This window comes from Pempheris klunzingeri, chromosome 17, assembly GCF_042242105.1.
Source record: "Pempheris klunzingeri isolate RE-2024b chromosome 17, fPemKlu1.hap1, whole genome shotgun sequence".
NCBI lineage: Eukaryota > Metazoa > Chordata > Actinopteri > Acropomatiformes > Pempheridae > Pempheris > Pempheris klunzingeri.
Genome location: NC_092028.1, coordinates 18,537,545 through 18,565,532, shown reverse-complemented (window position 1 = coordinate 18,565,532; position 27,988 = coordinate 18,537,545). Strand labels below are relative to the sequence as shown.

The 27,988-nt window shown below is 41.6% G+C and overlaps 2 protein-coding genes across 3 annotated transcripts in view; one reads left to right on the top strand and one right to left on the bottom strand.

Moving 5' to 3' along the window:
• Positions 1-5,377, bottom strand: part of LOC139216673 (peripheral myelin protein 22-like) — a 155,853-nt gene extending 150,476 nt beyond the window's left edge. The window contains exon 1 of the mRNA XM_070847869.1: positions 5,361-5,377. The gene's annotated coding sequence lies outside the window, so the exon portion shown is untranslated. The remainder of the gene's footprint in view (positions 1-5,360) is intronic.
• LOC139216672 (protein tweety homolog 2-like) lies at positions 54-27,634 on the top strand. 2 transcript variants are annotated; one of them, XM_070847868.1, is made up of 14 exons: positions 54-390; positions 5,418-5,590; positions 9,838-9,949; positions 13,780-14,000; positions 17,280-17,375; positions 18,867-18,939; positions 21,227-21,296; positions 21,406-21,461; positions 22,997-23,089; positions 23,173-23,265; positions 24,565-24,707; positions 24,832-24,909; positions 25,098-25,176; positions 26,580-27,634. In XM_070847868.1, the coding sequence occupies exons 1-14, from the start codon at positions 262-264 to the stop codon at positions 26,658-26,660; spliced, it is 1,497 nt and encodes a 498-aa protein (XP_070703969.1). In that variant the 5' UTR covers positions 54-261; the 3' UTR covers positions 26,661-27,634. The 2 variants fall into 2 exon arrangements, with proteins under 2 accessions (XP_070703969.1, XP_070703968.1); XM_070847867.1 differs by having other exon boundaries at positions 24,832-25,017.
• The last annotated feature ends 354 nt before the right edge of the window (positions 27,635-27,988 follow it).

Below are 27,988 nucleotides of genomic sequence, written 5' to 3'. Positions count from 1 at the left end.
AAACGCCTGGCCCGCACTGGAGCCGCGTTCTGTCAAACACTTGCACAACTCCACAGTTCATCCGGAACTATGGCAACGGGAGTGGGAGCTATTAACATTCAGCCCGGCTCTGATGGCGCATTGGCAAAGGAGGAACTTCCTCTTTAATAGTATGTAGTGACTGTAACCTCTCCTCAAGTCGCGTTTTATTTCGGTTTTGGTTTGCTTTTGCTGGGGATATTTGTGCGTCAAGGGTTCGGCGGACTGACTTTACACGCCGGAATGGCCACTGCAAGGCTTGATTACGTCGCTCCGTGGTGGACGTACTGGCTGCACAATTTCCCCCACTTCAATTTCTTTTTCAAGTCGATCGACAACACTTTCAAACCGGAGGAGGCGAGCTATCAGCAGGTTGGTAACTCTTCCCATGCGTAAAAGCGCACGTAGTTTCAAAACAAATCTCACCAGGAAAAAAAAAAATCAGCGCAGTTGACTTTCATAAACGACCGTGAAGAGCACATTTAAATGAACAGCTGAGACCAAAAGTTTTGTACAAACTCCCGCGTTGAGCGTTAGAAGCTTCTTCCCCCTGTAGACTGGCTCTGTGATGCAGCAGTAAATCCCCCCAAATGCTGCAAGTGTTGGTCCCAGTGTCTGGGAGTTTGAACCCACGCTGTTCTGCAAGTCTCACATGATGACACATGACCTGTATTAACAGGGTTATGAAATATTTCAGGCGGTAAACAACCATGTACTGCATCTATGTATGTCTGTGTGCATGCACACACAGCTGTGAGGGAAACAACAACTCCTTTGTTTTACTCATTAATACTCTGAAACACTCAGCTTCATCATGTATTTTAACCCAACTGTATTTTATGTTCAGTCTTTTTTGTCCTGATAATATTTCCTCTGTATTCATAGCTAAGTTGGGGGAAAAAAAAAAAAAACCTGGATGGCTCATTCTAACACTGTAAACAACACATTCCCTGTAGGAGATGCTTGTTTTCTGCTCTTTTCCCATTCCTTTCATGATTTTCTTTCAAGAGAATTGGATTGTGTGAGGCATGTCTTAAACGAGGTTATTGTTTTTCTCAGTAAAAAAAAAAAAAAAGTTTTAATTTCCCCTGAGTAAATTTATGGTTATCTGAGGACGTGTTAATGTCCCAAACTGCCATGTTTAGTGATGGTGACTGTGGGCACCAGGACCAAAGTCATTATAGACAAATAGCTTGTATGATGGAAAATAAAATATTGGATGCTCAGTTGTTGTCATAATTTTCCATCTGCAGTCCATCACTTCATTATTGCCTTTCCAATATGCCTTTATTTTAGGGGCTTCATTTTCTTCTCTTATTGTCTCTTTGGCTCCTGCAATCTAGACTTGATTCATCATGTACTTGTCTACAAAAATAAAACTGGATTTTCAGTAATTACACAGAAAAGTCACATTGTCTCACTAGAACATGGCACATTTACAGGCAACAGGCGTACATTTAATGAAACATCACTAACGATGGTTATACAAGCTAAATGATTTAATTTAATCAAAAACAAGAAAAAGGTTTGTGTTCATGTGTTGTGCGTCACAGAAAACACTGTTACTGTGGACATATTTCTTTACTATATACTCAGATTAAAGGAATATTCAAAATTAGATCTCTTCTTTGTCCAGGCCTATTTCTCATAACTGAGTTCAATTTGACGTCAATATTAGATTTTGAGCATCAAGCTCGACTCTTGAGAAATAAACCTCCTATTGTCTCAGTCTGCTTCTAATTTAAGTTCTTAAAATCCCCTTTTTTGTCTGCGCTGGTCCTAATTTGTCTGAAATAATCAGTTCTTGAGATAACGGTACGATCCAAAAGAAAATCTGAGTCGCTCATAGATGAGCCTGAATAATTCCAGCGATCAAATTCAAGCCTCCACTCTGTTTTTTATCGGTTCTCAGAGGTGTCTCTCTTCTATGAAAAGAGTCGAAACAAGATCTAAACTTAAGTTTCTCATTGATTTGTCACTAATAATTTCAAATGCCTTCAAAACAAGAGCACTGCTTGTGGAGCAGATGCCCTGCGGGGCCTGCTGGTGGCGCTAGAGGAAGGGTCTAACCATGAGCGTACACGAATCAACAGATTCCCCCAATCTCCTGATGCCACCCTCAGCCTCAGTAGCAGCCCTGACCCTGACCCTGACCCCGACCCTGACTCTGACCCCGACCCCTGACCCCTGACCCCTGACCCTGACCCCTGACCCCTGACCCTGACCCTAACCACACCCCTCTCCCCTGGACCACACCCATCAGCCTGATAGCTAAGCCTTAACCTAAACTGTAAACCCTCTCAACTGGAGAAAAAAGGGCGAAAGATGTAGAGACTCACCTGCTTTTTCAAGTTTAGGGCATTTTCAGCCAGTTTCTCAAGTAGGGTTCATAATCCTCACCAAATGTTATTTTTCAAAATGGCCACCAGACTTTGGGCTTTCCACATGTATAAATTCTGTGCTGCATTAAATGGAAAACACCACGAGTCGAGGACCACGTCTGGTTTTGATGGACTGTTACATGTTTTCTTTGTATTTCTTTGAAATGTCTAACAAAGATGTTCTCCTTCACATTTTCTCACCCAAACGCTTATCAGTCGTGCATGAGACCAAGTCAGTATTGAGATGTGAGTCATGCAAGCATCTTTCTCTGATTTATCTATGTGCTGCCCCATAAGGTTGTTAAGCTGAGAACTGTGAGAAGTCCTTCAGTACCGCAAAAGAACCTCTTCATTTGTTGTGTTTCTACTATTATTCTCAAACTGGCCTGGGTAATTTGTCTCAAATTGATTTATCCTTTTTTTTTATTTCTCCTAAAGTGGGTGGCAGTGGAAGAAACAGGTCAGAATTCAGTCATCTCCAAACAAAAACACTATTTATTTGTGATGAGGCAAAGAAAAGACTGTTTTTCCTCGGTTTAACTGAATAACACCGCATATTGATCTAATTCGAGCTTGACAAGACTTACGCCCACTGTTATCTGGTGAAACAATCCCATGAATCATCAAGAAGTATGAGTTAAGTTTCCAAGTGTTTGTGTGTGTCGTCGTGGAAGTGTGTGTCCACATGCTACAGCGTGCTCCTTTTGCACCAGGTCGTTTATGAAGCTCTCACCGAAAAACCTCCCAGATCTGACGCGTGTCCTTCACTGTACCTCTCTGTCCGTGTGCCACGGTCCATCTGGGTCACTGAATCCCAGCAGTGTCACACTGGCTCAGCTGTGCACCGAGTCAGTGAAGAGTGAAGAACGCCGTGTCGGCATCACAGAGACTTTGCAGTCTTTAGGGCCGACAGTCGTCTCTCAATAACTCATGTTCTTCATTCGACATGTTGATGTGTTGTCTGTTTAGGCGAGTGGAAAAGCAGTGACAGACACACTTCCTAAGGCTTGTTGTTTACTGTTAAATTGGAGTACTTGTTAATTAGGCAGGGATCCATTCTTAAGCCTGCTTCGTACTAAACAGAACTTTCTGAAGATAAAAGATCGATGACCTTCTGGACGATGGCCGCAGACACTACAGTGGCTTTCTCCCTTTCTTCCTCTCTCTCACGCGTCCTTCGCCTTGTTATGGCATTGCAGCCGGTGGAAACTGAAGTGCCAAGATGCCTAATTACAAAACAGTGGAGTGGAAAATTAGAGGAGAGAGTGGAACCAGCAGCATAGTGCGCAGGAAGGGTCGGAGCTGACTTATAGCGACAGAAAATCTAACCGGGGCTGAAATCACCGTAAACTCTACACGCTGTGACTTTTGGCTCATCTACGATGTCTTCAGAAACCAATGATTAGCAAATCATTGGATTAAGGTTTTGGCCTGGGTGTCAGTTGAGGCAGCTGGCACAGTTTCTGTATTGACCTGTTTCGTTTAAGGTAATTAGTGTTACATCACTGGTCACGTCAACTATAGTATTTTCTCCTGTGCAGTTACAATGAAACTGATCATTTGGGCATTTTTTGAGGCCGCCGGTGAATTCAGTTTGTAAAACAACATGTCAGCGATAAGGTAGTTATTACTGCTAGCTTGTTCATTTATCCTGTGCACTGTGCTGTAAACTAAAGCACCTCTGCTTTGTGACTGGAATATATAGATTAGTGAAACTAAGAGCAAAATGGGGCTCGGTGTGAAATTACTTGAAACGAAGTCAGAACAATGAAAGATTATATTAGAATATGCAAAAGAATATAATTTACATTCAGTCACAGTGTCAATGACATTCAAATAGAATAATTAGTCACAGACATAGTCTAGGAATAGCTCTGCTTAGTCAGCCAGGCTCAGACTTTCTGAACTTGTGGGCATTAAAAGTTAAATGCAAATTATGTTCAATTAAAATCAAGGTCATGCTTTTCCCTTGATTGTCTTTAAACCCACCAAGAGCTCACTGTTTTGACTTTGAGCCCACTAAATTTAATGTTCCCAGTAATGATTAACAAGGGGACGTCCAATTTTTGGTTCCAGTATCAGCCATTAGCACCAGCAGTGTTTGTGCAGCACTGCAAACACTTTTTACATTTTGGTTTGGGATTTGTTTGATGGTGCTGCTGTAAAGACAAACAGATCGACTGATGCGTCTGCTGCCTCAAGATAGCACACGCAGCGGGAAATAAATGGCTATATGACATGTCTGTGGGAAAATGAACAGGATTACAAACCGATTTGTGCAATGTAAGAAATGCCCAACTAAGTATAGCCCAATCAAAAGAAATGATTCTGTGTCGTCTGCCTTGAAGCGTGCTACCGATTCTGTATTTCTTCACTTGCCATGTAGTGATAATTTATGGCAAAAAGAAATCTGAGCACCCTGAGGATTTATCGTTAAATGGTGTCCATATACAAACTCTTTTAAAACAGTGTTTTCAACTTTACATTAGTGCTTCTCTCCATCCCGCAGGCGGCTTTAACCGTTCTGTACGCAAATCACAAGACTGAATGAAAGCATGATCACATGATGCTCCCCTCCCACAGCCTTGGACCCTTTCTGTTTTCCTCTTAGCCACGGTCCAAGTTCAGCTGAGCCACAGCTGTGGTAGAAGAGTCTCTGTGGGTTCTGTTTGCCCCAAGACCACCTACTTCTATCTCCTTTGCTGTAGGCAGCAGTCAGCGGTGATAATGTCGATCAGTGGAGGAGGTGGCTGCACATATCTTTACACATGAGTGTTGTTTGATACTGGTGGGTTGTTTTCACTCATCCTGCAGCCTTTGGAGTGGTGAGGTCACCGAGCCTGACACCTCAAGACCGCACATAACAATTCCTCTTTAAACACATTTGTGGATATGATCTGCTGAAAGTGTTTTGGTATTTATTTTTTCAGTATAGAATAGCATCTTTGTCTTAACCTCAACTTTTTGTCTCCTGCCTCCTCTCTCTCTCTCTCTCTCTCTCTCTCTCTCTCTCCACAGTCTCTGATATTTCTAGCATGTGTTGGTGCAGTGGGTGTGGGGCTAAGCCTGCTGGTCCTGGCACTGTACCTGGTGTGCGTGTGCTGCTGCCACAGGGACGTAGATGAAGACACCAAAAGGCCTAATACCTGCTGTGTCACCTGGACCGCTGTCATCACAGGTCTCATCATATGGTGAGTAGCCATTGCGTATACACATATGATGACGCTACACAATGAGCATTATAAGTGAAAATTGTGGGGGTTTTTAGGGGGGGGGGGGGGGGGGGGCATTGTTTTTGTATGAAGGCTCTCATCTCATCTGCTTTGGGATAGCTGCACACATCCAGGAGACATTGAGGAAAAGGCTCACTGAGCTAAAACATGGGACTGTCAAAGGAAGTGATGCTCAAATTCAGATATGAGTCAAATGACTTGGATCTATCTGCTTCCCCACCAGATTTGTTAGTTTCCACTAATCACAAGCATACAAAAAATGAACGGCGCTCCAGCTTATAACAAAGAGCGCTAATGTGCAGCTGCACTACCTGCTAATAACAAACGGTTCAGCTCTTTACAAACAAGGCCAGCTAAGCTGGTGTGTTTCCGACAGGCCACATCATCAGCAGGGCCCCGATCAGCTGACTGCAAAGTGACTGATGTCCAAATCCATCAGGTGACTGTTCAGCTGACTATGTCCGCCAAAACTTTGGACACTGATTGTTCTGCTTTGTCCACGTAAATTATCTAACAAACCATAATGATTCAGCCTATGATTTGGCTATTGAATATTGTACTTTTACAATATATGCTGCGTTAAGGTTAAAGGTTACTTACACCTACTGTACCAAAATATCATAGAATCGCAGTGTTTTAGTTGTATAATTGTACTTTTGTGTATGACTTAGTCCGTTTTGATAAAATATTATCCTGTCCCCAAAAAAGGCTTGATTGAATTTGCCTACAGTTCCATTTCAACTTGTGACATTTATCTAAGTGTTGGGCTTTAACGTTGTTAGCTCTCTGTGACCATACCAAGCCACCGCTACAGCACACAAGGCCCGTTGTAATGTTAAGTGCCCGGGCATGATGCTGCTTAGCAAAGGAGCTCTGTTATCCAGTCTCTGCTCAGGGCTCTCATCTCTCTCTCTCCATAGAAGCCTGTACCAGTGGCTGTTAATATATTGAGCTCAACCAATAAACTTGTGCATACGGCTTCCAATTAAAAGCTGTACTGTTGCCAAAAATGAGCACGACGCTGAACAGTCTTTACATTACAGGTTAGAGCCACACTTTTAGTTTTGCATGTTCTACATAGAAGTTTACTTGCTAATAACAACATTTTGCCTTTTCTTTAGACTCCATAGTTGTTTTGACATGTTTAACCCTCGTATGGTGTTCAGGTCTGGGGGACCTGTTTTAATTTTTTTTATCAAGAGAAAAATTATTTTTTCAAACTCAGACTCATTGGCCTTGGCTCCTGTTGATGAGTCTGAGTTTGAAAAAAATTATTAACCGTATAATTTTTCTCTTGATAAACAACATGAAAACGGATGAAATCGGGTCTCACAAACCCGAACACCATACAGGGGTTAACTCTACGTGTCTTGAATGGTGTTGTTATTGATGGATGTTTTGAGCTGCAGTAGAATCAGATAACTTGAAAATGTGCTAGTTAAATATTTCTGTGTTTTATAAGCTAGACTGGCACAAAGACTGCTTGTACGGAAACACAAAGAGATATGTATAAAATGAAGATTCTCTTAAAAATATGGCACTAAACTGTGCTTTAACTCTTTTATTATGTTGGATCATGGGATTTTTTATGCCTCCAAACCAGCAACAGCTGTGGCCGGAGGCATTGTGGTATCAGGTCAGCCGTCCGTCCACGTGTCCGTCCGTCCCATTCTCACGAACGTCGACGACATGTCACCTTGCGGAAATTTCTGCAAATTTGGCACAAACATCCAGTTGGACTCAGGGATGAACTTTAGAATTTGGCTGTCAATGGTCGAGCTCAGTGTGACCTCAGAATTCATATGCTAAGTATTAATTTATAATTATAACATCAAATATGAAATGTTTTCAAATGTCTAGAATGATGAAGTGATGACATTTTATATCCAGAAAGTCAAAGGTCAACTTCACTTTGATGTAATGTTCTTGAAAAACACTGATTGGGACAATATTTCACTATTTGGACACCGAGGTGGTGACTCTAATCGTGCGTCTAGACAGACAAGGATGTAAAACTGCAGCTTGACTGGATGGCGGAGGCAAATATCCACGAGGTGGTAATTATACTCATTAGCTAAAATGAGTAGAAATGTGCTTTCACATCATTTGAAAAAGGTCTAATTGTTTATTGCGGTCACCCCATTCACTTTTTCCAGGTTTTAATTCGACATGATATTCTAAAGAAATTACATCTCAGTTGCCCTGCAGAAGCCAAATAGAAAAACAGGATTCAAGAGTAGCTGCACCTCTCTGGCTGATTAGTTCTGAACCCAGGAGAATGAATGGGGTAAATTAGAGTTAAAGATAGAAAACAAATCTAATATTCTAAAAATCTTTCCTGTCTGTGTCGGCCTATTAACCCTGATACAATTTATTGTTGCGAGAATAGACTGCGCCTCACAGAATCGAGGCATTTATCTGTGTTTTTCATCCAGTGTAGCCATTTGTTCGCATCACAGCGTGTCATTAGTAATAAGGTGCAGTTGTCCGGTCATCACACGGTCTGTGAAGTGATCCACCCTCGGAGGGAAAGGAGACATCCTGGATATCCTGCAGTGCGCATATGCTCTAGTCCTATTGTTTATTGTGTTGGTTTCTTTGAACACATCTAGCTGCTGCGGACTATCTCCACAGCAACAAAAATGCTAATGATTTCCTGAAGGCTAAGCTGCCGCGTGATGTGCTGTGTCATTACTGTTTCATTACTCTGTCATTAGTGGGTCTTTTACTGTAGCTGACATGTCGCTAGGTCGGCCAAAGGGTTAATGAAGAGCTCATTATCCAGGCCACTGCAGATCAGCTCGAACACAAATGCCTTGAAAGGCGTAAAGCGAGATTGTTCACTTTTCTTTATCCAGCTGAATGAGGTCATTTTTACAACCATATCCACACAGTTTGGATTGGAAGGATTACTGTAATTGTTCATTAGTTTTTTTTTTTTTCTTCTTCTCTCAAACTGGATTGTGCTTTGTGTGCCCTCTGCGCCCCAAATCATAACCAGAGGAAATTTAATGGAGAAGACACAGGCAGTGGCTTTCAGTATTCTTACAAGGTTACAGTGACAGGATGCTGGCAGACTCAAAAAGACACATAAGCATTCACGATGACACATCACTCACTCACACCCTGAGGATGTGTCAGATGCTAAATAAAATAATGACCCCACATCCCGTCTTTGCACTTAATTAACTTCCTTCCCTGCCTTTGCCTCACTGTGGAGGATGGCGGCTTTAACCTGCTCATGTGTCGACCTGCGATTTTTATCCTAAAAGTCCTCAACGCATGAGTGATTGTGAGAGTAAACCAGGACTTAGATTCACTTTTTCTGTTTGCGCTTACATGTGGTGCCTCAGAAACCCTGCTCTGACTTCCTGCTATCTGAAAGTGTGATTGATGAGCTCCCTCCTCTAGCTATGGAAACTGCCCCTAAATGTGGTTGAAAGCTTTACTAACCTCCGACCTACGTGTAAAGTGACCTTATGGCAATCAAGTATGATGAAATTGTATCATTGCTCATGTCACTGTAGACTGTTATCAGTAAGGGTACAGTGACTCAGGGGGTTAGGACACCAATCCTCCCTTATTACGGCGGCTCAGGCACAGTCCCCGACCGCACAAAGGTGGGAAATAAGGTTTTCTGTGTATTCCTCTCGCATACATTTTCAGATGTTGAACAGAATTCTGATGTGGTTTTAGCCGTGAATGGGATAACGCATTCAAAGGTACTGCTTAAAAAAGACGTTGATGTGTTTTAACTCTGAATCTGTGAGTGAGAGACAAGGGTAAACAAAACAAAAAAAAAAAAAAGATGGAAGTAATCCAGTTTCACAACCTCCCAGCCCATATGGCAGCGACGAGGACGTGAAGACTGGAGAAACAGTTTTTATCAGGCTTCATTAAGATCATTGAAACAAAAATGGATGAATTACTTTTTAATGATGTCCCTTCTTTATTCATGAATCTTTTTTGAGGCGTTTCAGCTGCCAGTAGCATGTTTTACTCTATGAATTTACAATAATAAAGGTTCAACAGTAATAATAATAAAAAAACACACACCGCCTCAGTGTGTCCTGTTTGGGAAGAATAACATGTCTTTGTTTTACTTCTCCTCTAATAACCTTGTGCAGTTGAGAAGTACCGTCATAAAGCAAACAATTAATTACGTTTAAATATTTATTTAATTGGATTCTCTCCTTTTTGCACAGTTCTGCTGTAGGAGTGGGTTTCTATGGAAACAGTGAGACCAACGATGGGATGTACCAGCTGACCTACTCGCTCTACAATGCCAATCACACATTGGGTGGCATCAACAATCTGGTGAGAGGAGCATGCCAAGCTCGCTGCGATCTACCAGCGCATCATCGTTAACATTATTTGGTCACTGAAATGATTTTTATCTTTAGTAGTTACAATTTAAGAATTTTCCTGTTTTTTTTTCAATTACCATCATTTTTAATTGGCCATGATGGCACAAAGCGTGATCTTCTCATGGCTTACTCTGCTTAGAGCCAGATTTACAGCTGGTAGACACCAGAATCCCTCCTCCGTTAATGGGGCGTGCATCTGTCTCAAAGCAGCACCTCACTGCAGGGGGTTTGTATCAGCTTTTTGTCACAGTGAAGTAAATGGGGTGACTGCTGTCTCAGGATTTGTAAATAGGGATTCTTTCAGCATAACTCCTGACCTGCATTCAGGGAAGTTATTTGGGAGGCTTAGGGGGGGGAGGAGGAGGGATAGGAAGGAGGAAGGAGAGCAAGGGAGTCAGAACAAGGCCTTGCTAGAAGCAATAATCACAGTGAGGAAGAAGAGGATTAACTCCCATCTGCAGGGCATTAATGGATGTTAAGCCTCTCCTCTTTTCCATCTCTCTCAGTCTTACTGTACCATATATATGTATGTGTGTGTGTGTGTGTGTGTGTGTGTGTGTGTGTGTGTGTGTGCATGGACATATCAGTATCACACATCCACTTAAAGGCCTCATGCACACATATTGTATTAATGTATGGACACAAACAGATTTGTGTGCTCTATATGCTGAATACTGAGCATGTGAAGAGAGAACAGATTTATGTTTAATCCATATGTAGCTTATATATTTATTTGTAGGATGCAACAATTTGGGTCATGATGATACTTTAAAAAAAGATCAAATGAAAATAGACAAATCGTACAAGTATGAAGTGTATGCTGTTTTAATATGATATAAATGTGGTGGACAAAATATTAGAAACATCAGCACGTGCTATATAATTCATCCGCATCACGAGCTATATCCCCCCAAATAACCGGAACGTCGAATCGACACCACTCCCAAGAAGCTTCAACAAAAACTGCATTAGTTTCAGCTCGGTGTAACAAATAACCTGGAAAAGGGGTGTAGTTTGCAGTGCAGCATTTCTTTTGTGCTGGAGAAGGTAAATTGGATTCAACTTTGATGATTTCACATCCTTGCTGCTCACTTTCCCTGCAGTATCTTGGTATTGATTTGATGCCGTAGCATGATATATACTATGGCTGCATGGGAAACATAGATGTTCCCAAGGGAAAGAAAGGCTTTCTCACTTGCAGAATCATAGCTTGATGTAATGCACTCCTCTCCATTTACAGGACAGAGCTGATGCCTTGGCCGGCTCTCCATCCCATGAAGCTGAAGCTGCCTTAGTCTTGTGTTTGAGGGAGTCATTTCTCCACTGATTTTTATTGGTTTATCAAATCCTTTCTCGGCCCTTCATGTGTGCTTCTATTAACTCGGTTCAAAAAGTAATCACTTCAGTAGTTTGCCTTTGCCTTAACGTCTTAAATACACTTTCTTTGTTATATTTCACACACTGGGGTTGATATTATATCTGTCCACTAAAGCACATAGACACAAGAGCAACCAAATCTGCTTCACAGGGTTCTTGTGAGGTTAGTGATTTAGTCTAGCAGCTTGCTCTACTGACGCCTTGTTAAGGCTCTTCTCGTCATAAAATATGTACTCTCACTCCGCGAGGGATCCTCATCTATCATCGGGGAGGGGGGGGAGAGAGATCTGATGAGGAGGACCATTCAGTCTTTTGCTTTTGATTGTTCACAAGCATTTTTTATTTCAGTCTTATTTCCAGCATTCAGCTTGCAATATTAAGAGCTCCTCAGTGCTGCCCGGAAATAATGGATGAGAAAACATGCCAATCACACTATATCAGAATGTCTGCTTCCAATTTACAGCCATGGTTACTCTTTTATATAAAGCTCTTCCTCTTTGAAAGTGAAAGCTGTCTTGTGTTTCTCGGAACAAAATGATTACGACTTCCCGCACCATACATCAGTTCCCCTGAATGTCTCCCCTCAGTGTGCTATTTCTCACTGCATTGCCTTGCTTGACTTTAAACTGCTCTGATCATATATATTGTTTTATTGTCACACTTAATACAGTAAATCTCAGATATATAAAATCACTGGAGGCATCAAGCAGAACGGTTCAGTTGCATGTAAATTGGCACTCGGAGTACTGATGCTGTCAGCCTCAAATCAGCCAGTCTCATTTAACAGGCATGTCCAATAAGGAGAAGCCTCCTTGTGACCTGCTTTCAGTAAAAGTGAGCTTTAATCCATTTTAAGGGAAGACGGGACGGTCCAGATTAGGGAAATGTGGATCACCCACAGCAGCTAGCTGATGGATCCCATTCTTCACACTCAGGCATACAGGCTTGCAGATAAGATTCGAGGCATTGTGGCAGGAGCTGTGAAAGATGATGAACATAGATGGGTGGTGAGAGCAGTTTACTGGCAATCATGTATTCTTCCCCCGTGGGAGTGCTTGAGTGGAGGAAGGGCCTGTATCTTTGCTTCATCTCCTCATGGCTACTCCTTCTGAAATCTTACTTACAAACCGTCAGAAGCATCCACTCAGTAGGATTTAATCAAGAATGTTTGTCAGTGTTGGTGTCAAGGAGACATGTTTCTGTCCCCTTTCGTGGTGAGTGGGAATGAGCGGTTTTACTCAGAATACTTCAACGTGTTAAAGAAGTCATGGGTGTAATGGAAGAAAGATGATAGATAAAGGAAGTGAGACTGCTGGAAACTGCTGCAGATTAAAAACACAGAAAGCAACATCTGTTCAGAATTACTCGAGCCTCCTACTCACTTTAATGTTAAGTATACTATTCTAGCAAAGCCATTGTGGCGTGGGTGGTGTGTGTGAGTGTCCTTTTAAAACCAGGGTCCTCTTACTAAATCTTAAAAAAAGGTCACTTAAGATACAAAATGTCTGCTGTTTCTAGACCGACACTTTACTGGAGAGGTATTGTAGATGTTTCTATTTAATCTAGAATCTCCAAACTGAGGGGATAGTTGGACATCTTCACCCTTATTCGCTTTCTGTTCTTCACCATCCTTCTTATAGCTGAAAATTTTAAAATGTATTGTCTGTCTTCAAACTACATGAACCTATTTTTCATGAATATTAAACTCACTCTGTCAAAACTCTTCACTGAAATGTAATTATAGTAGTGTTCTTGTATTGAAAGACCTATCAGTCAATTGTGGGAGTGACAGCAGGAGCATATTTTCAATTTTGGTAGCTTTTGTTTACATTTGCAGCGTGAATTGACATTCAATTCCATTTTTAAAAAAAAATATCTATACAAGCTATTGTGTCTGAAATGTAGCAATGATAGAGAAACAATTTTCCCCTGTCAACACCGGGCTAAAATTGACCCGTTTCCAGCTCCATTGATGCCGTGAAAGTGCAGTCGTTTACTGCATCACACTGTTTTATGTACTGAAAAGTTAAATGTATTTATTCTACTCCACCATGCCTCCTCCCACTCTGTTCTCACTATCAAAGCCCCCTGTGATAACAGGTCTCCCCGGTATTGTTATCAGTATTCCTCTCTAACATTGTTTACCTGAATAAAACACACGGATGAGGAGAAAAGTTAATCTTTTCTCGAGGGAGTGCTCCTTTGGTTCTTTCACCTTTCTCTGTATTTTCAATCTTCTTTTTATGAATATCCATTTTTTATGGATTTATTTATGTTCCTGTTTCCTTCTGACCCTGTTTTTTCATTGACTCTTCTTCACCCTTCCCCTCCCTTATTCTGTTACTTACTATTTCCCATTTTCTTCCGTTCTGCCATTCTCTTATCTTTATTTTCTTTTCTTAGGTTGTGGGATCTCTGGGCAATGTGGAAACCGGGCTCAAACAGCACCTGGAACGGCTGGATGAAATCTTCTCCACGAGGGCCGACTACCTCCAAGCTCTGCGCTTCATGGAGCTGATGGTCAACAACGTCATCCGCGAGCTGACTGCTCTGCCGGATATCGGCAAAGCCAATGTTGACTTGGCAGCCATAGCCGATCAAACAGCCTTCATTGAGTATTATAGGTAGGTGGGGCCGTAATTTCTCCCCTGAGGTGATTGACATTTATTTCATCTGTGTGTGGTTGAGGTAAACATGTTGCTCAGGATGGGACCAAAAGTGATCCAGACTAGACACAGAGCAGATGGGATTTTATTGATCTCCGTTCTGGAACACAGACCGGAAAAGCTATTTTTCCTGATTGCTAAATAAACGAAAGCTAAAATTGAGCTTATTCCCCGCCGTGCAGTTTGAGCTCTAGCGCATAATGCTCTCACAGAATGTTATGCATGGCAGAGTGGCTATTAGACCATAAATGATCTCCTTACCTGCAGACCATTGCTCATATTGATTGCAATTATTATTTCACGGCGGTTCTCTCTTTGAGGACTTTTGAGATGAGAATTGTGAGAGAAAAAAAAGCATCGAGAGGCCAAAGCTGAGATTCAATAAACAGAGAGAATCCCAAACAACAACAAAGTAGTCCAAATGAATAAAATATCCAGCATTAATTCAGCAGGGGGGTACTAATTTATGAGGCTCCAAAGGCTGCTGCTCCAAACTGTGAGTGTAATTTGATAGCTTCTGTTCTATAGCTTGTTTTATTCTTTAGCACATAAAATGTCAGAGTGCTGGTATTCTGCATCCTGTTCATTGCTGCACTTTAAGAGTAATTTGGACTAAATTGGAAGCAGAAGAGAGATTCAGGGTAGTAAGGTACCTTCTGCAAATGGATTTGTTTATTATACATTATAGGCACAAAGTTAATCAGCTTATCCTGATGTGTGAGTTGATGTCGTCTCATCAAATTCATCCCGTAACTCCTTTCTGTCTCATTAGGTCTGCAGATTTAGCAGAAATAAATTGCAAAGTTCGAAGCTCCCATTCTGAAACATGTTATTAAAAAATTCTCAGCCAGTTTAATTCAACTGATAAAACATATGTTGGATCATATTTGCATATGTCATACTGCACTACCTGCTCTGTTGACATCCAACTTATCATTGCATATTCAACGTTTCACTTCTGCAGTACACAAAGTTGAGTTCAAGCCTATACCCTCAATAGTACAAAAAACTTGCATGGCTCTTACTTATGTAACTATGCAGCGAGATGATTAACAGCATAGTTTGTTGTTTTGTTTACTATTTATGAGGCTCATCTCCCTGTGTCTATGGATAGTTGTGTTAGTCACTTTGCCTGTGGTTATATACAAGAAAGGCAGTCTAACATAACCTCCACCGCGGCTCCATATCCACACTGTTCACTACGCTCGTGTTCAGGCGATGCCGGCGTTTCGTTTCTTGTGTAGAGATTTATTCCAAAACTTTGCCTTTTTAATTCTGTTTTACATCACTGACTTTGCAGTGCAGTAAATACACTTTTTTTTTCTGGCTGGATCCGTTTGGTAATATAATGGTCATGTGTTTTAAGCAAACATGTTCAGGCTTTCCACAGTTGTGAGTTGACAAATCAGTGTTTAATTCTCAGTTCTGTGGGCTAGAAATACTCCCCTTGATGATCTGGGGCTCCAAGGACTTTTTTTTTTTTACCTCTTGCTGTGTGAGTAATCCAGCCATGACAGTTCTAATATGTCTGTATTACATGGCAGCTGAATATTCATAAAGTGCTGTCTGCTGTGTTGTCTCACAGTTGTTATTATGAGAGCCACACAATGTGGACAGTCTACGTCTGAACAGACAGACATATCAAGTGTCAGTCTCTTTTGTTGTTTTTATTAAATTTGCTCTTTAATAGTGACTTCAATTCTCTCCTTTGTTAAGTCCATTCATTAAAATTCTTCTTTTGAAAGAGTTTGACTCAAATTGTAGTTTCAAAGGTGCAAGCAAAGTATGGGTGCTCAAACGGACCTTTCTGTCAGGATGCAAATAATTTAAGAGAGAAGATGACTCGTGAGTCACAACCTCAAGTCTTGCTGGTTGTCATGTAAATTTATTTATAGCAGTGAGTGGGTGCCTGCAAAATGATACAGTAAAACTCCTGCATAGTCATGTAATCAGGGCTTAAATGAGTCACTAGCTAAATGAAAGGTGATTGGACTGTTCGTCTTTGAAATAAACTTTGATTTGTTTGATAATTAGAATGAAAAATAAATGTTTTGGAGCTTTTTTAAATGCAACTTAGATAAGTTTCCATATTTTCCTCTTATTGAAGCAGCTTTGGTGATAGCGAGTGGCTCTGACTCACTGGCGTGACAGAGAAAGAATAACAGATGCATCACTGGCTGTCTTCTCTCACTGACCTATTCCTATCTTTAATTTCAGGAACACGTATTCCCTCTCTGTGTTTGTTCCCATCCCGACACCCGATCTTCTTTTGGACTACATTTGCCACTTTGTGCATTCTGACACCAATCTCCTGGGTGTTGATTGGATTTCATGCAGCCATTGGGCTATGACCAGCCTGTGGCGGGGCTTTATTGATGAACAGCAAATGTTATCGCCAGCCCAGTGTTATTCGAACAAGGGAAAAATGACACCATTCTGTTTTCCAATATTATATCCTCCCTTGCCTATTCTATTTCTAAACTCCTCTCTGTCCATGTGCTCAGAGAAACGTGCCTGCAGTTCTGTTCAGATAAAGTGAAATCCAGTCTCTTTCAGTGTTTTTCTCCATCTGTGTGCCCTCTTGTGCAAGCGTAGGAATAACCAGTTTGGAGTTTATTGTGAAGGTCTGTTAAGCTACCTCTGGACTTCCTCACATAGTAGCAGTGATGATTCACTCATAGTATGACTGAATCATATTCTCTAGTGACCTTTACTACTGCACATATGCCACAGTAAGTCCTTGTCAATATATATAACGTCTAAAGACATCCTGACATCAGTGTTTTTGGTCATTGCTAAAAGATTCACAATACTCCCGGGGCTTGTGGAGATAAGATTGAATCATAAGCATCCCCACATGTTCAGAACTGTCTCTCTCTCTCTCACACACACACTCACACAAACACACACACACACACACTTTGTCTTCAAGTACAGGTTGACTGTAGGCAATTCCTGTGAAGGACAGAGCTTGAAAAATTAATGCCTATGGATTTGTAGCGTTGAATTATTAAGCCAACTGGCTAGAAATTACCTGAAACAGATGGTTTCTAACTGGGAGACAAGGATGCTGATATACAGCACATACAGACCTCACACATTCAGCGTTGAGCATACTACATGTTGGGCCAGAGCTTCCCGAGGCTTGGACATGTACACGCAGTGCTGTATGCAGCCCACAAGCAAAAGTGATCACTAGATTTTCTTGTACTGATGCATCATTTTCCTGTTTCGTAGGTGGCTGACCTATCTGCTGCTGCTAATCCTGGATCTGGTCATCTGCTTGGCCATGTGCTTGGGGATGGCTAAGCAATCTCGATGGCTGCTTATCATGTAGGTACAGACAAGGAGTGTGTATGTGGAGGTATTTACTCGTGAAGCCATTTTTTTTTTTTCTTGCAGTCGCCTTCTGTTCTCACTGGCCTCTGCCCGGATCACAGACTGCAGACAGGCAGGGGACCAGTCAGCCTATCTGGCACCATACATGTTACTCCATTAACAGCACCGACAACAGCATTACATCCTCAAATCGCTTAATGGATTTATTTTCATTTCCACATACGATCGAAGACGACCTATATAATATTATACATACTTTCAAGGAAACCAACCAGTTTGCTCAATCTAATTTCTTTATTCCCAAACTAGATCAAAGCGGCAGTTTCTTCTCTAAACAATAGAAAAACACATTTGGATTTCAAGGAAATAGAAAGATTTGGAGGAGGAATGTTTGATTTAGTAAACTGCAACTATAATTTAAACCAACACTGATTTCTGACAAGCAAATCCAGAGTCCAGACTTCCCATCCCATTTGCCCAATTTAGTGCCGCCTACGTGTCAGCGTTAGCAGATGATGCTCAAGATCTCCCTGCACATCCCTCTCTGATGGGTCTTCCTAATGCCTATTGATCGCCTGAGCAGGATGAGTCTGCTCCCTTAACTAATTATTAAGTGCTCTCAGGCTACTTTACTGGTGCTTTCAAGAGGGTCCGAGGAGCGATTTGAGAGCAGCAGCCCTCTGTAGCCTTTTTTTTTCACATCCATCAGGGGGCCATTCAAATTCACAGCACTTTCTCCAGCTCCTGCCAGTGGTCACTAAGAGAATGTGGTTGAAAATAAGGAGATTTTTGGATGTTTTATTTTTATTTTTTCATAATCCACCTCCTTGTTAAGAGCCTGTTGAACTCTTCGCTCCCTTTTTTTTGACAAAAGGGGGCAGATAAAACAAGAGACTGGCAAAGCAAAGCGTTTGATTGACGCTGAGGTGCAGAGAGATTGACAGCTGATACATCCATGATTGACAGGAAGCGCAGCCAATTAAAATGTTGCCAGTGGAATTCAGCGGAGCAGAAACAACAAAAGACAGAGATGGAAAGTCCCCAGGCTTTAAGTAGTATTATCTTTAGTTGTGGTCTTGTGAGACCTCTATTGAACAATTTTTTATTTTTTTTTTGTTTCAGTCAAACTTATTTCTGAATAGAATAGATCTTTTTTTATAAATCTGTAGCTAACAAGTGAATTCAGCAAGGAGTCATGAGTTAATTTATCTCTATATCATTCCATAATAAATTGAATTTCAGCTGTATCGTCTAATCTGCGATGCACCAGTACAAAGCATTAGCTGGGCCTCTGTCTTCGGGCAAAAGGAGAACAATTCCCAGGCAAATGCTGAAAAGAATAAATCAAATTAACTAGGTGAAAATGAGCTGAAGATCATTGGTACAAAGACAAACTGATTCATCTGCTTCTCCCCATGTGTCTTTGTCTTTGTCTATATCTCCCTGTCACGCACGCTCTCTCTCCCATTTGCTGTTTTCCTCCAGGATCATGGCTTTTGTAGTGCTGTCTCTGATCCTGAGCTGGGCCTCCCTGGGAGCGGGTACTGCTACGGCTGTGGTGAGAAAAACAGTTTTAACACTTTTTTAAAAAAAATCTTCTCACGCTTTCTTCTTATTTATTTGCTTATTTATTCATTTCTGATCCGACCCTGAGGCGCTCTTGCAAACCGCTTGGTTGTTTTTTAACCCGCGGAGTTGAGAACATTGACATCTTGGTGGTCGGTGATGGATCTTGTGTTAAGCTTCCCACCTCATGCATTTACTTCCCGAGGGTATCACTGTCAATAAACATATGTTCTTGGACATCTCTCCTGGTTAGGGAGCGTCTTGCATGTGCTTGTTGAGTTTTTCTATGGTCAGTCATGCAGTAAAGCTGATTACAAGTCCCCGGCCTTTTAGGTTAATCAACCCTTAGCCCCACTGTTGTAAACAAAGCTGTTTCTAACATTAATTACTAGCTCTGCTTCCCTCAAAAGCTCCTCTTTCGTTGTGCTCAGCTTTATTTCTCTTTCCTTATGTCCTCCTTATATTTGACAGATTTTTCTCTCTTCCTGTCTCCACACCATGTGTTCAGCACATCTGGGCTTAGTGTGTTTAATGGAGCTCGTATTAAGGACACAGTCTGGGGTACAAAGAGTAACCCTTTGCTTCCAGCCTTCTGTATCCATCATGTCCACTGTCTCCTTGCCTCCTGTAGATTATCCCGTCTGTGGATTATCCCGCAGGATTTTTTACATCTGGACAGCTGTTTTGAGTGAGGCATGAGGGGAGAGGGAGAATTAAACGGGCGGGTACCAGCTGATTTCAACCTGAAATTAACTACGTGGATGTGAAATGTAGTCGCTCAGAGCTTTTTTTTTTGCAGCTGCAAGGCCAGATTATCAATATCTTTGACTGTGTTTACATCTACCGTAGCTCGTTATAGAAGAACATGACCCTGAATGAAAACCTCTAACCTCCCTGGCTGGTTTATCCAGAGTAGATGAGTTTAGCTTGTCTCAGGCATCAAGCGTGTCTCTGTCACTGTCAGCCTGTTACATCCTAAGTGAGCTGAGGTAAACTGCTCAGTAGCTTTACCTGCCTAGTTATTAATAGGTAGGCCAGTCCTCCACGCAGAAGTGGCTTATCAAAGAACATGGCCTTCAGTGGATGTGAATTTGAATATGCGGCAGTATGCAAAAGTAAGTATAAAGACATTACTCACAAACTGCATGGTGGGAAAACATGGTGCATCTTGAAAGGAAGGTAGATGATGGTCGTGTCCTAGAAAATGCTCATAAATTTATACATATTTGATGAGATGAAGCATAAACAAAATGTCCCCGCTAGTATAATGAGATAGAGATGAAGGGTAACATCCTAACAGTGTCTGACACGTCGCTATACAATTCTGGCTGAAAATAAATGTCATGTGATTGCAGTCGACTTCAGAGATGTGTTGGTAATGTAAAATTTAGAGAGTGAGAATTAAGGTTAAGTAGACCTGTTTTGTGGCTTGTCTTGCTTTACACATGTTGTGTTTTGTTCGCATCCTGTATTTGTTTTTGTCTTGATCATAAGCAATGACAAACTTTATCATCATTTATGCTTATTTATTTACGTAGAAAGATGCTCTCTTGACAGAGGCTGACGGGAAAAAGAGGTGGACACAAAACTTTATTAGGAATAAATGGCATTGAGGCTTTGATGTGCGAGTCCACATCACAACTGATTTCTTGATCCCTTTGAACTTGATCAAATTGAACGGCAGCCTGTTATTTTCCCCAGTTTCTGAGAAATGATTCTTCTTAACTTATTTTTGTTATTTGACTCTTTTTATTGCCGCCTTTTATGTTCTGAGGAAGACCGAGTGCAGTGAGGCTGCTAGACCTTGACCCCTAATTGTTTATGCATGCACATTAGGGGCTCGCCATGGTTGAACTGAAGAGCACGAAAATATTTTAATAGATTTCATCCATGGTCAGCAAAGTAAGACATGCTCTATACGGTCGTTAAAGCCAGAGGTCGGTTGCTACAAACTGCATATTTGTCTGTATGCTTGTTTAATGCATGTACGTGTATCTACATGTGTGTGTTCAGTGCGCACATGCTGCTGTATCACATGTGTCCCTCAGCATTTGCGTGAACGTTTTGATTTCACAGGCTCACTTGCTCCGGTGATTAAAAAATGTTGTAGAACAAATAACTCGTGTTGTTGAGAGATTGTCAATAACTGCCCACTGCAAAATCAGTCGAACTCAGCTGCAGCACAAGAAATTGGATGTAGTTCATGGCTTGAATAAATACTGTGCTCCTTTTGGTCCTGCATACTTGCGAGATCACAGCATGTTGTTGTTTTCCTACAGGGCACCAGTGACTTTTGTGTGTCTCCGGACAAGTTTATTGTTAATCACACCAAGGATTTCGTCAGTGCAGGTGATGTATCCTCACAAATAGAACTGCACAGACTACCAGCTCTGTCACTGAATATCAGGAAGCAATGCTAATCTCTTTCCCTTGTCTCTCTATTTCTCTCACCAACCAGATGTTGCACACTATTATTTGTTCTGCAGTCCGAATCTACCAAATCCCTTCCAACAGGTATTGACAAAATGTTCAAAGTCTCAGCTACCTGCCTACAAATGTAATTGTTTACTGTGGGTCACAGACAGGAAAATGTATTGCTATTTTAAGATTAGTTTTTCCTTGTTAGATGCCAGGCAGCTAGATCATTATCAGGCTCTAATCAGCTGATCTGAAAAATGAGGCTCCAACACTAATTTAATTACTTAAAGTGATAAACTTTGATGAAAGATTTTTCCTTTTTTTCAAAGTCAGTCTCAGAAAAATTAGCCGTATCTTTTTGCCTGTGTGTAATTTGCGCTTTGGGGCGCTGTCACCAGCAACATTTGTTTGCAATTCATTGAATTTAACATATATCATGCATAAAAGCAGCTACTGCACACAGGCAACGGGTTATCCTGATTTATTTCTGTGTGAAGACTTCTGCCCATTTTATGTGCCCTTTCAAAGAAACATTTTGACATGTCGAACCCTCCGAAGACGCTAATTATTGGCGCTTAAAATGCAGGTGCATTTAAAATTTCCTCTATAAATTACACAGCTGTCACATAACCTCTAAAAAGCATCACTGCACCGAAATTTAATTCATGGCTGCCATTCAGAAACTATTCCTTTTCAAGACCATAAATGTAGACATATAACTTATATAATAAGCACAAAACTCCAGTCGTATTTAATTGCATTCTTTAATTAGAATCGATTCACAGCTGGATATAGACCGCAGACATGGTGCCGGAGCTGTAATGGCTCTTAAATCAATTTTTTGAAGTGGCACTAGAAACAGTTAAGGTCGTCTTACTGTACATGACCGGGGGCACTGGATGATAATGTGTGGTGGTGACTGGTAAACAAGTTCCTGAACAGGGCGATGAAGTCAGCCTCCATGATCACTTAATCTATCACTGAACCCAGCGTGGAGTTTTGCAGCACAGAATGTGAATTGGATCCCCGCTTAACAATGAGGTTTTCTCTCTTGAGTGATGCTCTACCTTCCCACCACGCACAGTTCGACGCTTGCACGGCATCATGCAAATTAAGCTAGTGTGATCCTCCTATGTTCTTTATGTTTTACGATGTCTGTATAGTGTTGTAAATTTTTTTCATGAGCAATACTGTGTCTTTGTGGCTGGTATTTAGGGAATTTGTGGGGGATAAATCCACAACCAGTAATTATTAAAACCTGCATGTTTGGTTATCGGCACAGTTTCCATTTAGGGATTAAAATGATGGTTGTTAAGTAGGAAGCGATAATATTTTTCTCCGATGGCCTAGTTGATAAAAATATTGCTCTTTTGTTTGTGCTTGAGATTGTATGGTGGGAATGGGAGGAGGGACAGTGATTGGTGGGCTAGACGGTTGGTGGTGAGAGATAATCCAGGCCTATCTGTGTTGAAAGAAATGTGTACTGTTAAGCGCATTATAAACCCTTCTTTAGCACCAAATTACTTGTTGACATGATGCTCCCAAACAATGCTCTCCTTAATATGATCCTCTCATTGTTTGTGGTGGGGTGTCTGTGCCTGTGACGGCGGTGGGTGATTATATTTTCACAGTCTTTGACAATCTGCCAGCGCTCTCTGACCACCATGCAAATCCAGATCCAGGGCTTGCTGCAGTTCTCCGTGCCTTTCTTTCCCACAGCACAGGTAAGTGGCGGGCTGACAGACTCTTACAGCAGACGGTGGCAAAGTGTGCGTCATTCTCTCCTCTCCTATGCCTTGTTATACAGAGAGACCTTTTGGGGATCCAGCGGTTGTTGAACTCCACTGAGTTCAGTGTCCACCAGCTAACAGCCTTGCTCGACTGCCGCAGGCTACATAAGGTGAGGCCAGACTCCAACCAGGACACTTTTTAATACGGCTGCTTTGTAGCGTGGCTCAAAGCCACCAACTTGACTGATTTTCAACCGCATCTCATGTTCCTCTCATAGACTGACATGTTTTTATACACCATTGCCAGAACACTCTGTCTCTGTTAGACAGGCTCTATTCACCACCCCCGGTTTTTCTCACTTTTAAGTCTAACTTTACTTTTGCAGGTTTCACATTGTCAGAGTGTTATCTTTAAAGAGAATAAGACATCTCAGTGCTGAAATGAGTCTGTCTTGCTCCTGTGAGTTAATATCAGATGTGGATTTTCAGATCAATAGCGCCTTCCTATGACAACTGCAATGTGTATGCTGCATGCAGGTGTGTCATTCTTTAACAAAAGCATAGAGATAAGGAAAGGTGGGGGGTGGGGGTCGGTCTGTCCTTTTGTTACATCTGGCTCCAATTGGGGACTGTATTCATCATGTCAGCACGGTAGGAGTTTGGTGGACGAGGAGGTCAAAGTGCACGATAAAAATATATTAACGCTAGGAAGTTCTCAGAAACAGTGACAACACACAACTAAGCAAATGTCAAGGCGCTTGTTAGTCATTCTTCAGATATAGCAAGCAAGACAACCAAAGAATGCGTTTGTAACGTGCATGGCATCGGAGTAACACGAGGGTCTCAGAATGGAAAAAGATAACATTGTGTTTCTTTCTGTAAAGTCTGAGCTCTGAATTTCTGTCACTATCTCTGCTGTGACAGGCTGCAATTGCTTTTTCCCCTCTCAACTGCGAAAGTAAGACAAGAGAGTTTACATTCACGACGGCAAGCTAATGCCGTCCCAGTGTGGACTTAAACCGCCCCCTTTTAAATGTCCGGTACACCTCTTGATCCAGGCCAGTGTCCCGTTTGGAAACTGTGTTGTAACTTATTTTAAAGGAAAAAAAAACCAAGGGTGTCCTCACTTCTGTTCCGCATGAGCACAAGTGGTTTGCTTTAGCCTCCATGGTGTGAATGAAAGTCAATTTCACGTCCCCAAAAAGTGACATAAATAAACGTGTGCAAGAGTCCATCAGTGTGCACATGACATGCTTGTCTGTAAACCTCAGAATTCAAATGATTGTTTTGTAATTGCAGTTAATGGATTTTTTAATCTCTGTGGGTTTAGAGGAGTAGATATATACACATATAGTAGAATGCACTGAAGTTCTCTTTGGGAAAAGGACTATTATTTTTACTGGACACTAACAGTAAATGACTGTACTATATGTAAAATACATGTACATCCTGTGTGGCCATTCTTCTAGGACTACGTGGATTCCCTAATGGGTGTGTGCTATGATGGGGTGGAAGGGCTCCTCTACCTCACTTTGTTCTCTCTGCTGGCTGCCTGTGCACTCTCGGCCATGCTGTGTGCGATTTTCAGAGTGTGGACACTAATGGGCAGCAGGTCAGCACCAAGCAACCCCCTTATCCCATTACACACTGCGGCAATGCACTCCTGCAAAGTATTAACGCATCCACTCTCTCTGTCTTTGTCTGTATGTGTGTGTCTCCTACTTTCATCCATCCAGGGATAAAGAGTACGACGACATAGATGAAGAGGACCCGTTCAACCCCCAAGCACGGCGGATATCCTACAACCCCAGAAGGTCCAACATCCCCAGTTTCTGTAGCTATACCAGCAGCCTTGGTAGCCAGGCCAGCATTCAGCCACCTCTGCAAACTGCTTCTAATGTCATGCCACCCCCTGAATACATGTAAGATCAAGAGATGACGACAGTATACTAGTATTTGTGTGTTTCATCTCTTATTGCCTTTCTTTCCTTCTCCGTCACAGGAATCAGTCCATGCTGTTTGGAGGGAGTCCTAGATATGAGAACGTGCCGCTCATAGGGAGAGGATCCCCACCTCCCTCGGTGCGTTGGCCCTATGAGGCTCTGGTGTCTCTAGTGTGATGGTGGCACTGCTGACCTAAACACTGCCGCAGCACTAACAGAAAGCATGCAAAGCAGCGCCGTGAACATATAACAGCACACACACACACACACACACACTGTGCAGAACCTCACACTGTCAAAACTAAAGCTGCTTTGCAAGTGAATGAAGACTGCTCTCTGCTGGCTGTTGACTGAAGTGCACTGATTTTCAGCTCAGTTCCATCTCTGTATGCAGACACTGATTCTCACTGCCGAGCTCAGAGCACGGGCTCATGCCCTTTTGCACCGCCGCCTTGGTTTGTATTTCTAATTCTGAAAAACTAATGACACAGACTAATGCTTACATTCCATACGTGTGAACCAGCCACGGGTTTTTGTTGAATAAAGACGGGTATCTAGGTCTAGCGGTAGAAATCATAGTCTGTAGTGGCGTGTCTCCGGAGCTTAAGCCAGATGATAGATAAAACTTTAAACACACAGTTGAAGTTTCTTTCAGGTGAAGTTTCTTTTCCACTATGTTTTCTGTTTGCGTGGCTGACTCAGTGCTTGAACTGTATTCAGAGCGTACCAAAGACTTTGAGGAAAGGAGGAAGGGGAGAGCGGGGAGAGAGAGAGAGAGAGAGACAAAGAGAGAGATAGAGAGAGAGAGGGGACCACTGTTTAAAATTTTAGTGAGACATTTTTTTCTTTTTTACAGGAATGTGTTTTCTATTTGTTCATGTAACAGATGCATAAAACCTGGGGAAAGCAATAAATCAACAAAACTGCAGTGTATGAATCTATAGAGTTTATTTTTTGTGAGTCAGCTCTGCAATGCATTTTGCTCATGCATCTATGTAAGCGGTTTCTCACTGAGGTATCTATATACTGAATATTAACCAGTGTTTTGTTACTAACTTTTGTTATTTTTATTTCTTTAACTCAGACTTTTAAAAACCGTAAGTTTTCTCCTGTCTAACATGGTCTGAATTTGTTGCATTTCATTTTCATTCCACTCCTTGAAACACACTGTGGGCTTAACTGGCTGTGCAGAATGTTTTACCCTAAAACCTAAAGACCCCCTTAAAGCTCCACACACAGTACATGAGCTGTGTGACCTCTGACCTTCTGCCACAGTTTTATCCTTAGAGTGTTACATGTGAGTGTAACTTATTTTGTGACCCCCGCCTCACGCCCTCTGTCTGCTCCTCACCTGCCCCTTAAAGCACCATCCCCTGATTCCACATCTTCCTAATTAAAGAGCAGCTCATAATCAAGAGAAATTCTCCCCAAACTCAGATCACATCACACCATTTTGATGTTTAATTTGATGCTATTCTTAAAATACTGTTGTTTAAATGCAGATGTGCTAATGTGTGTTTTTCCATCATTTCCCCTTACAGTATTCACCCAGTATGAGGACCACCTATCTATCTATGACTGACGCCCAGATCAGACACTTTGGGACTGACTTCCAGGTGTAGGCTGCTACCTATGGAAACCTTTTCAGAAGAGCAGCAGTCTGGGACTCTGAGTCCTTACTAAAGAGGCCGTTTTCATGGCATAATCCTATTTATGGGAGCTGAAGTCCGCTGAGACATGAATGCAAGCCATATGAGGCAATTACCTCAGTAACACACCGATGCAGAGCTATTAAAGCATGCAGTTTTGAACAGAGAGGACCTCTATGTGTTCACCTCAAGACTGTTGTTGATGTTGTTGTGGTGTCTGGAAATAATGTTGCTCCAATGTAAGCATTTCTATGACCAAATCAAGAGCCTTTGAACTGATTCGACAGATAACTTTTCCTATATGCTGGTGGCCTGCATGGATGATCATTGATACGGTCAGTATTTTGATGGGCTGAATGCGACCCATAGACCTTCCATCATGGCATTTAGATTTTCTATGCAAAATCCGAACTCTTTGGCAGCACTTTCCTTCATATTTCAGGCTTTTGTGTAGTTTTTAACGGTGCTATATAAAATGAAACGCCACATTCCCAACGTTTCCGAACAAAAGACACCAGTGAAAACCAAACCAAATATTTTAATTTTGTTACAAACAGCCAAAGATGCTTCTAAGTTGATACTTGTGATTGGTTTTATTTTTCTCTTTCTAGGTACACAACTTCCACTGGTTTAAGGATCACTTATTATTTTTGTAATATTATTTTGCAATGTATGACCTGCTTATCGGGGATGAGTCAAATAGTCATACCGGAGGGGTTTGTTGTTATTGTTTTGCTACCTTTGGAGACTGTACAGCAGTTGCATGTGGGAAAATTCCCCTGGTGTAAATAAGCACAACAGAATGGGATTCGATTCATCTCCACACATTTATTACTGTGCTGAAAATTATTGTCTGTTCTCGGATCCAACTTCCCTCAGTATCTTGTGAATGAGAAACTATTGTCTCCAGTGTTGAATAAATCTGCTGTATGCCTGTTTGGTGTGTGGGACAATGTATCAAACTAAACTAATGTTTGACCATTAATTCTATATTCACACGTGTGTGTTATTGTGTCTCTCTCTGATGGCCTAGATTGACCTGTAATGCTGGGATAAGACTATTTGGGTTTTTTGTCCTGTATCTGATGATGTCACCTCAGCCTGAACCATAAAGCTGAAAAATAATGGTAGGAAAATGTGTTTCTGCACCATAGGGCATCTCACAAATATCATTAAGATAAGAGATGAAATAGTTGTGTTCTCTCTGGTTGAAAGCCTGTTTCACTTCTGAACACAACCTTTGTGTTTGCACCAGTAACCAGTAAAGGTGAGGTTTAACTGCAAAAACGAGATTTTCAGTG

What these genes read in the sequence shown, in the direction of transcription:
- LOC139216672 (XM_070847867.1), top strand. Translation starts at nt 262, where the DNA reads ATGGCCACTGCAAGGCTTGATTACGTCGCTCCGTGGTGGACGTACTGG. An exon ending in CAAGGATTTCGTCAGTGCAG is followed by an intron (nt 21,297 to 21,405) that starts GTGATGTATCCT and finishes CTCACCAACCAG; the next exon opens with ATGTTGCACACTATTATTTG. An exon ending in CTTTCTTTCCCACAGCACAG is followed by an intron (nt 23,090 to 23,172) that starts GTAAGTGGCGGG and finishes CTTGTTATACAG; the next exon opens with AGAGACCTTTTGGGGATCCA.